General features: G+C 33.2%; 1 protein-coding gene across 1 annotated transcript; it reads left to right on the top strand.

Moving 5' to 3' along the window:
- Positions 1-3298: 3298 nt before the first annotated feature.
- Positions 3299-9038, top strand: LOC127076264 (linoleate 13S-lipoxygenase 3-1, chloroplastic). Its single transcript, XM_051017869.1, has 8 exons — positions 3299-3904; positions 3996-4276; positions 4879-5119; positions 5209-5544; positions 5949-6142; positions 7140-7441; positions 7561-7827; positions 8000-9038. Exons 1-8 carry the CDS (start codon positions 3505-3507, stop codon positions 8754-8756), a joined length of 2778 nt encoding a protein of 925 aa, XP_050873826.1. The 5' UTR covers positions 3299-3504; the 3' UTR covers positions 8757-9038.
- The last annotated feature ends 1842 nt before the right edge of the window (positions 9039-10880 follow it).

Genomic DNA, 10880 nt, shown 5'->3' on the forward strand with positions numbered 1-10880 from the left:
CATCTAGGGTCCATCGTAGTTTCAGGTCGAAGGGTGGTATACACCACTATTACCAAGAGAATAACTTATGATACTCTTCATAACATTCTACATAGTATTCTCATAGCGGGTGAATCAAGTATAAATATTACTCTTAATATTCATACCTAGGTTTAAGACTTGATAACTCCTTATCCATGATCCATGATATGCGATCATAAGTCTATATACATAATAGTCTTAATGCTTTAGTGTTATCCCACTTCACAACAAAGCTCAACTACATATACTTTAAGAATAATGTCCTTATGTTTAATGAGATCTCATGATTAAGTCACACTTGATACATTAAATGGACTAGCTATTATAGGGACTTTATTAAACAAACATAATAAATAAATAAACCTTTTATTATTAATAAATAATTTGGTACAAGTAACAAAAGTATTGGCCTCTAGGGCTTATACTAACATCTTTCACATATCAACCCAGTCTAAGTTACACACAACCCTATTCAACCTCTTCTCAGTCATGGCTATATTCTTTCTTCCATTGCACCAGTGAAATTTGTTGTCAGCAGTAGGAATGTGAAGCAGCTGGTTGGAGTCAGACCAGTGGGGGAATTCTTCCATATGGATTTTGCTAGGTTCATGATGGCCATATTATTCCTTAACAATGATGATGGCATTGAAGTCACAAATGAAACACCATGGAGTGTTAAGGAGGAGAGGGATGAGCTTACTCCATAAAGACCTTCTATGAATGTAATTGATGGAAGCATAAAAAATAGAGAAACCCAAAATTTTGTTTTGGTAGCTTAAGGTGAAAGCTACATGTTACTCATCACAAAAGAATTAAAGTAGGGTCCATCCAAAATTTTCAAAGACACCACAGATTAGGAAGAAGGCCATGCCTACGGTTCACAACAAAAATATTAAAATCAAGATGTCTCAACCAACTCTTAGGAAGGTTATTATGATCCATCCAAGACTCAACAATAAAGACCATATTCAGTTTATTAGTTTTTAACAATCTCTTCAAAGCAAGTCTAGAAGAGATATTGGCCACACCTCCAATGTTCCAAAACACACACTTCATTGAGAAGTATTTTTAGGAGTAGTCCTTGATCTAGTAGTTGTTCTTACCTTTGAGTTGCTCTTCCTGTTTTTCTTTTGAGGAACCACTTATTTGAATATTTCATCCAACTCGTTTTCCTCATAAACATGCCCCTCATTATCAAGGTTAGCCATATTAGCCCAAGACTTTTCAAGGAAGTCCTTCACTTTATCTCTCTCAAATGCTATAATGGTTTGAGTTTCAAAGACTCTTTCAACCACTTGAGATGCATCAACAAATTCACTATCACTACTACTTTTACTATCTACCACTTCTATGTTATTATCCTTGGCAACCAAAGGTAGGTTGTCACGATTTTTCTCCCCACTTGTTCCTTCCCTAAGGCAACCTTGTTTTTCTCCCCCATTGTGTTGTTCTTGACCTACACGTATCTTGGTTGACTAGCATTATGTTATTTTATGATAGCTGGTTCCTCTCCATTTTCCTGTTGTTGTTCCTTTTTTTTGCAGTTGCCCAAAGAATGACCAATCTATATGCATTGTGAGCATAATTCCAGAATCTTCTCATATTCAAGGTCCACAAAAAAGCAAAACCAACTATTTTCACAAGAATTTTTAAACTGAGTTCCTCTATGAGATATAAATAAACTAAGGCCCTAACAAAATGGTCAAAAGATTGGTCAAAGGAAGGTTTGTTATAAGTTGAATCAATGCAAATAACGGTTCCTACACTGCTCGCTATTGCAAAAATAATCCTATGTCGCCAATACTCCTCATCAAGACCATGTATTCTGATCCAAACTTGAGCAGAAGTTTGTTTTAAAGTAGAGGGGACAAAATCTCTAGTCCAAGGGAAAAGCTTTAGGACTCCAACATTCAAGTTCCAAAAATTTACAGATCTAACACAGTGAACATCCTCAAGAGAGGAGAGAAATTCAAAGAAACATTTTCCTAGAGACGTATCGACCCCCCATCCCATTTACTTATAGAAGACCATACCTCAAGCAACCTAAACACATTTGGCCCAAATTATTCATCCGGAATAATGATGCCTAGCATATCACCTCAGAGCCAAGGGGTAGGGAGTTGACATAGGGGAATGTTATCGTTGCAAAGGATATTTCTGCCTTTGTCGTTTGCTTTTTTGTCACATGAAGAAGAGTAAGGGTGTTTATGGGTGCGAGTCGACCCACGAATCCGCTGACCCAAACCAACTCAACCCATAAATTATCCGAACCCATTTATTTACGGGTATACCCAACCCAACCTAATCCATAACAATCCGTGTAGTTTTTATTCAGGTATCGGGTTTGAGTTTTGCAACCCGCGGACCCATTGATGTGACTTTAATAATTTCTTATTATTTTAAATAAAAATATAAAATTAATATCTCATTAATAACCATAATTTTCCAAAAAAAATTATTTTCCACCAAAAATACGACTAATGAATTTATGTAATTCTAAGATTAAATGTTGTTTTTTATTTTCTTTTGTATCATTTACAACATATGTATTTTACGAAAATAAGGTGTTTTTTTGAATTTTATACTATTATAAAGTGTTTTGTCGAGTTGATGAATTTTATTAGATATTATATGATATATTTTATTGAATTTGAGTGTTATAAATAGATATGATTGTATTGAATTGTATTATATATTTTTTTAAACTGACAAAAGAAATTATAAAAAATATATTTTTTATTTGAAACACAACCCGCGAATCCAACCAAACTCAACCCATTAATGAACAGGTCGGTTCAAGTCGGTTTTGAAAATAAAATTGCGGGTTGGACGATGGATCAAATCCATTGAATTTTGAGTGGTTAACAGATTAGACCAAATCCGATCCAAACCAACCCGTATACACCCGTAAAAAAAGTTGAGGATTGTTGTAACGTGAGAAGCAAACGAGAAGATGAAGGAAGCAAACGAGAAGATGAAGGAGAAGTCTTAGTAGATCAACATTGTTGGATTCTCCCGTGAATCCATCTAAATTAATTTCAATTAATGAGTAAAAAAAATGCAAGGTCGCAATAATGCTAGTTATTATGCCTATTATACATAAAATAAAATGAGTCAACTATTAAAATCAATTTTTTACTTTGACTAAAACTAAAAATGATATGCATAAACATAAACACGAAAAAAAAACGTGTGGACGGTGAAGAATATTCATGATTCATATTTTGCCACCTTTTATTTAATCTACTTTTCTTGTGTCCTCTCTCTTTTTTTGATGCATAAGTTCAATTTATCTCTCTATATATTTAATACAATTCTAAGCCAGCTAACATTAAAACCGACACGAGCACTAACCATTTCTCACTGTTCCACTTTCTTCATTCCTCAAAACCTCAAACATAGTGAACAAAACCATCTTCATAGACCAAACCAAAAAAACCTCAGAAGAAGGAAAAAAACCTCAAAGTAAGAAACCATTGATTGATGGCCCTTACAAACGAATTCCTAGGTTCTTCATTGGTAGAGAGATCACTTTTTCCTTCTTCTTCACCATGTTTTCAACAGAAAAATGGTAGATTCTTGATCAAACCTGTTTTGGTTCCTTTCGGAAACAGAAGAGTTTTGAAACTCAGAAAATCTGCCAAGTTTCCTGTTGCAGCTCTAAGTGAAGATTTGGTGAAAAACTCTTCTTCTTCTTTATCTTCACCTTCATCTTCTCTTCCTTCCGAAAAACCGGTGAAATTCAAGGTTAGAGCTGTTGTCACAGTTCGGAACAAGATCAAAGAAGATTTCAAAGATACTATCGCGAAACATCTGGATGCTTTAACCGATAGAATTGGAAGAAACGTTGTTCTTGAACTTTTTAGTACTGAGATTGATCCAAGTAAGACTTTTTCTTTAATTTCTGTAATTTTTTTGGATTAAATTTAAAATACAATTATTATTTAAATTAAATTTTTATTTGTGATTTTTAGAAACTAATGCTGCAAAGAAGACCAATGAAGCAGTACTTAAGGATTGGGCAAAGAAGACAAATATTAAAGCTGAGAGAGTTAATTACATAGCTGAATTCACAGTTGATTCAAATTTTGGAGAACCTGGTGCTATTACTGTGATAAATAATCATCAACAAGAATTTTTTCTGGAGAATATAACCATTGAAGGGTTTGCTACTGGAGCAGTTCATTTTCCTTGCAATTCTTGGGTTCAAGCTAGAAAAGATCTTCCTGGAAAGAGAATTTTCTTTTCTAATAAGGTATATACTTCATTATTTCTTCAACTACTTTTTTTGCTTTCTGATTTTTTAATATTTTATTTTACATTATTTTTCTTATAATGACATGCGACATAAGAAAAAAATAGTATATCCAATAATCCAATAATAATATAATAAGACAATAGTTTTGTTTTTGTTTTCTGTATATTTTTTCAACGTGAGAAATATGGTGAAACTAAAAAGTTAAAAGCTATATGAGAAATATGGAGAAATATGGTGAAAAAAAATTTAAATTTCATTTATATAGTTTTTAGTACTATCAAGTAAATAGTCTCTGATTTTCTGTAAAAAAAACTAACAGTTGGTGATTTTATATTTATTATTATTATTATTATTATTATTATTATTATTATTATTATTATTATATTGAAACCATATAGTCAGATTTATGCATGGACCAAGCACCATTGAATTGACCTACCAACTATGTTATGCAGTTGGGAAGAGACACCTTTGAATTAAATACTAGTCTAGTAGTCCTTGTTAAAATAATGTTGAATTCACATTAGTTTTTTATTGACAGATAAATTTGAAAAAAATTATATTTAAATTATTATGTGATTTTCTTTTTATTTGAACAGGCTTATTTACCCGATGATACACCTGCTGGGCTTACAGTTTTGAGGAAGAAAGACTTAAAAAATCTGAGAGGTGATGGAAAAGGAGTTAGAAAATTATCTGATAGAATATATGATTATGACACATACAATGATTTGGGAAACCCAGACAAAGGAATTGATCTTTGTAGACCAAATCTCGGAGGATCGGAAATGTATCCATACCCTAGACGGTGTCGTACCGGTCGCGAACCAACCGATACAGGTAAAAAAATACACCAGTATCGAAATATGATTGAGTGCATGTGCAAAAATTTATGCTAATATGTTAATTTATTTTTTGTGGTGATTTAGATATTCGTGCTGAGAGTCGTGTGGAGAAGCCACTTCCTATGTATGTGCCAAGAGATGAAAGATTTGAGGAGTTAAAGCAGAATACATTTTCTGTGAAGAGGCTAAAAGGAGTTCTTCATAATTTATTGCCTGGCCTTAAATCAAGCCTTTCTGCTGATAATCAAGATTTCAATGACTTCTCAGATGTTGATGGACTTTATAGTGTAGGGCTACTCATTAAGTTGGGTTTGCAAGATGATGTTTTGAAGAAATTTCCATTGCCTAAAATTGTTGGCAAGATTAAAGAATCCACTAGCCAGGGTGTTCTTAAGTATGACATTCCCAAGATTATATCAAGTAAGTATGTTCTTTTTAGTTAGGCACAATTTAATTGTGATAAATTTTAGATTTTGTGCAATAGTACGTCTAACACGTTTTCCCTGACGACTACGACGACTGAAAAATATTCACATATTTTCCGCTTTGATTTGCAATGTGGTGGGGTCTTTAGTGATGAAACATGTATAATGGCAAGCCATATGAAAAGATAGTGCCATATGGGACCGCACTATAACATGTTATTTGGCTTTTAGTCTTTGCCACTTGAAATTCACCCAAAAAAAATGAGTTTTTCATTCAAAACTAGATCTCATGTTCAGATTATTCCTTTTTCTATATATATATATCATTTAGATAACTTCAACTGAATTGTTAATTTTAAATGTTTGACATGTGTGTCTAATTATTGATGTCATGTGTAGAGGATAAGTTTGCTTGGTTGAGAGATGATGAATTTGGGCGTCAAGCAATAGCAGGGGTTAACCCTGTTACCATTGAAAAACTTCAAGTTTTTCCACCTGTTAGTAAATTGGACCCTGAAATTTATGGTCCATTAGAGTCTGCTCTTAGAGAAGAACACATTTTACATCAACTTAATGGCATGACCGTCCAACAGGTACCAATCAATTCATTCATGATTTTGCTAACCATTTTATGTAATTAAGTGATTGTGATGTGATTTTCATGCTAATTAACTTTGAGTAATTCCATTCATTAAATGTCTACACACCCATTTCACACTCCACTACTACTATTATTAATGTCAAAATAATTGAATTAAATTAAAACAATAAAAAACTCGTTTATGAAAAATTTGTATTGAGAAAAGCAATAAAAAATTTATATATTTTTATTGAAAAAAAGTGAATTCAAATTTAATTTTATTATTCAATATATTAAAACTTTGTTACACGTTTCTTCTAATTTTAAGGTGAAATTTATTAAGCTTCAAACGAATTCGATTTAACTTGATTCCTCATTTTATTAAACAATATTTATATTTGATTAATGAATTGCGTTGAGATTGTTTTGTTAAAAAAGATTACAATTTTTAAGATAATATTTTTTTATTTAGTTCTTAACTTGTGTCTTTAGACACAAGTTAACATTATCTTAATTTATTTATTTATGAAATTAATTTTAAAGAGTAGTAAATGGGTTTATGTTTTTTTTTTATGTTTATACATCAAAATATGACTTAAGAAGTAGTTTTGATAAAAATTAAATATTTTCATTTAAATAATTGTGATAAAAATTATTATTTAGTATTTAATATTTGCAATAAATGAGTGTAGTTTTTTTTATACTGACAATATATATTAATTAGAATTTTTAGTTGTCGTAAATGTAAAATGAAAGAATAGTAAATTGAAGTGATGCAAATAACATTAATTATAAAGTATAATTAAAAAATAAAAATGAAATTGTATTAAAAATTCAAGAAAACAATTATTTTAAACAAATAATATTTTTAAGTGTGAAACTTACTTTGAAACTTTAAATACATCATATAATTTTTTATTTGTTAAAATACTTTACCTTTTGTTTAGGCTTGAGTACTTTATCTATTTGTACTAAAGTCTCACTTGCTTTTTTGCTTTGGAATTTTGCAGGCAATTGATGAAAATAAGTTGTTCATAATTGATTATCATGATATCTACCTTCCATTTTTGGAAAGGATCAATGCTTTGGACGGTAGAAAATCATATGCCACAAGAACCATCTATTACTTGACACCTCTTGGTACTCTAAAGCCTATTGCTATTGAACTTAGCTTGCCTCCATCTGGACCAAACACACGTTCAAAACGTGTAGTTACACCTGCTCTAGATGCAACTACTAATTGGATGTGGATGCTTGCCAAGGCCCATGTTTGCTCCAATGATGCCGGTGTGCACCAACTCGCAAACCATTGGTAAGCAATGTCTCAAATATGATGAGTGTCAGACACCAGGGTTAGACACCAGACACGTTTTTCATCTGAAATGTCGGTGTTATAATTTGTTTTATTGTGTTTTGGTGAAATGTAAATAGGTTGCGCACGCATGCTTGCACGGAACCATTTATATTGTCGGCTCATAGGCAATTAAGCGCAATGCACCCGATTTTCAAGCTATTGGATCCACACATGCGGTACACTTTGGAGATCAATGCTTTAGCTCGTCAGAGTTTGATCAGTTCGGAAGGTGTCATTGAGTCTTGCTTCACTCCCGGTCGCTACGCCATGGAGATTAGTTCGGCTGCTTACAAAACCTTTTGGCGCTTCGATAAAGATAGCCTCCCTCAAGATCTCCTCCGCAGGTAAATTTCTTATATCTGAACTGAACTATCTGATCTTGATCCAACGACTGAATCTGCGATTAGGAGGCATGGGAGCCTACATTTTTCTCGACGAGCAATTGATGTTTGCTTTATTTGGAGTAACAAAATTACAAACAAATCTAGCTAAAATTTTCGGTTTTTCGCTTTGCAGGGGAATGGCAGTACCTGACCCAACAAAACCACATGGAATAAGGTTAATAATGAATGATTACCCTTATGCAGAAGATGGTCTTTTAATTTGGTCAGCAATAGAAAATTGGGTTAGAACATATGTGAACTATTACTACCCGAATCCGAGCCTAATAATCAATGACAGAGAGTTACAAGCTTGGTATTCCGAAGCAATCAATGTAGGCCATGCTGATGTAAAGGACGAAACATGGTGGCCGAAACTGAACGACAGCGACAATCTTGTCTCCGTCCTAACAATCTTAATCTGGAACGCGTCCGCGCAACACGCCGCATTGAACTTCGGACAGTACCCTTATGGAGGATACGTGCCAAATCGTCCTCCCTTGATGAGAAGATTGATCCCGGAAGAAAGTGACCCCGAATACGGAAGCTTCATTGCTGATCCGCAAAAGTATTTCCTCAATGCATTGCCTAGTTTGTTGCAGGCTACTAAGTATATGGCCGTTGTCGATACACTTTCAACTCATTCTATCGACGAAGAGTATATAGGCGAGAGACAACATTCTTCGACTTGGAGCGGTGATGCGGAGATTGTTGAGAAGTTTTACGAATTTTCAGCTGAAATTGGAAGGATTGAGAAGGTGATCGATAGTCGGAATCGTGATAAGACTTTGAGGAACCGTTGCGGCGCGGGTGTTTTGCCTTATGAATTACTTGCTCCTAGTTCTGAACCTGGTGTTACATGCAGAGGTGTCCCAAATAGTGTGTCTACATAATAAAATTTTAAAGTAAATAAATGAGTCACATTGTCACACAGCACATTTTGCTAAGCAATTATGGTTGGTTTATTTATTAGTACTATATGGTAAGTGACTCAGTGGAACACTTGATAATTCTCATTTTGTTCTTAGATTTGATAAATATTATTACTAGTAGACATTGGTGACTTATATATATATCTAGTGTTGTATAGACTATAGACTTTGGATTGATGAGTTTGGAATTGGAGGGTGTGTGCTTGTTTATAAATTGATTATCACAGTATGTGATTTGCACAATTTTTTAGTTGGCTTGTACTAGTACCATCCAAAGCCCATAATCTGAAGTCTGTGGCTCCATTCTTTTATTGCTTCCACTGTCTTCAATTGGTGAAAATGATTGGTGGTTACTATTACATTGAAAGCTATGCTTTTACTATTGGTCCTTACTTTTAGTTACACACCTTTTGGTGCTTATAATAAAAGAGTGTACCTCTCCCCTATTCATCATTTTTCAGGGACCAGCTTATTCCTTTCCCTAAACATGGGCTATTTCTCATCTTATACTACTTCAGACTCAATTTCATACCGAGGTTCTTTGGACATTTTCTCCAATTTCATATGTGGCTTGAAAATTCTAAAGGACATGATATTAAATTTAAAACATGTAATCATTAAGCTTCCTAAAAATTATGAAACAACTGATATCTTTTCTATCAGAAATATTTTTGTGGGCTATAATCTATGGAAAGTTTTGATTATACAAAAGTGATTACTAATCTCATGGTGATTATGAAAATTTGAAATTGTTCATTTAGTTCCAAAAATATATCCCTAGACGTACTATGTGTCTCATTGAAACACGCCACAATCGAGTCTCACCTCATATTTTTTCCAAAATTTATTTTAGAGATATATCTCACTGAGATGTACATGGAGTTGTTGGCAGGACTATATTTTTGCCAACATCCAAAACAACGCATTGCTCATTTAAACTACCTATCAAACACATTGTTTGTTTCAATAACTTATTTAAACTACCTATTACATAACCTAATGTTCAATTTCTACAAATGTATATAGAAATAACAGAAATTAGGAAAATAAAAAAACTTATCAAATGTGAGTTTAGTTTGATGTTGAGGCAGTTCTTTGATCAATTTGATGTTGATGGAAGAAACTTTGAAGTGAGTTGAATGATTTTGAGAGAATGTAAGTTGAGAGAGTTTCAGACTTGAGAGCTTGAGAGTTTGAGAGATTATTCTGAGAAGTGAGGAAGGAGAAAGGGTCTGACGTATTTTTTATTTATTAAAACAGTGTTCGTAGATGCATCTCCGTGTGATGCGCTTTTTGATTAAAACTGTAAGTTACATGGAGATGATTTCCGTGTTTTTTTTATAACCTTAGGGTCTGACTCAAGAACGAATGTGTTTGGTGTATGCCTGGAGATGCTTCTTTGAATTCTAGAGGTATTTTTGGTTTTTCACGATAGTGTGATAGCAACTCTTAGAGTACCTTAAGTAATTCCCTTGTATAAAATAGATTGGTCGATGTTTTAAATATGATCAATTTGAAGATGTTTAAGTCTAACAAATGTGATCAATAATAATGGGTTTTGAACATCAATTTTGATTTGTGTTGAACAAAATGTAGGTTTAATCTCTAGAGTCCATGATGGATGGTACTGGCTAGGATTGTTGTTTTATAAATGGATAGGCTAAGTCATTTTTGTTGTCATACTGAAATATACTTGTTTGAGGTTTTTCCCATGGAGAACCACAAATATTGAAGCATTTTCTCAAGCAAAGAATAATTCAATCAATACTTCAATCATTCTGAAAAATTGATTATTATCATGGTCTAAATAAGTAAGTGTGTTCTGTGAATCTATGTGCATGCATGTACAACTATCTGCGGATGATCATTACGATTTCGATGATGACAACACCTAATGTCAAGCGGCGTTCGATGGAATCCATAAGGATATTTGATCAAGCAAACTCTGATGGTAGTGTCTATCAAAGAAGCTATATCAAGTCTCGTCAGTTCGATAAAATCAAGTCGAATATAAAGTGATAAATCAATTCAGAATCAAGCAAGGGATCTTGAAGCTCGTCTGGTCTCGTGTCTGAGTGATCAATG

This window comes from Lathyrus oleraceus, chromosome 4 (genome assembly GCF_024323335.1).
Source record: "Lathyrus oleraceus cultivar Zhongwan6 chromosome 4, CAAS_Psat_ZW6_1.0, whole genome shotgun sequence".
NCBI lineage: Eukaryota > Viridiplantae > Streptophyta > Magnoliopsida > Fabales > Fabaceae > Lathyrus > Lathyrus oleraceus.

What these genes read in the sequence shown, in the direction of transcription:
- LOC127076264 (XM_051017869.1), top strand. Translation starts at nt 3,505, where the DNA reads ATGGCCCTTACAAACGAATTCCTAGGTTCTTCATTGGTAGAGAGATCA. An exon ending in TCGCGAACCAACCGATACAG is followed by an intron (nt 5,120 to 5,208) that starts GTAAAAAAATAC and finishes GTGGTGATTTAG; the next exon opens with ATATTCGTGCTGAGAGTCGT. An exon ending in CATTCCCAAGATTATATCAA is followed by an intron (nt 5,545 to 5,948) that starts GTAAGTATGTTC and finishes TGTCATGTGTAG; the next exon opens with AGGATAAGTTTGCTTGGTTG.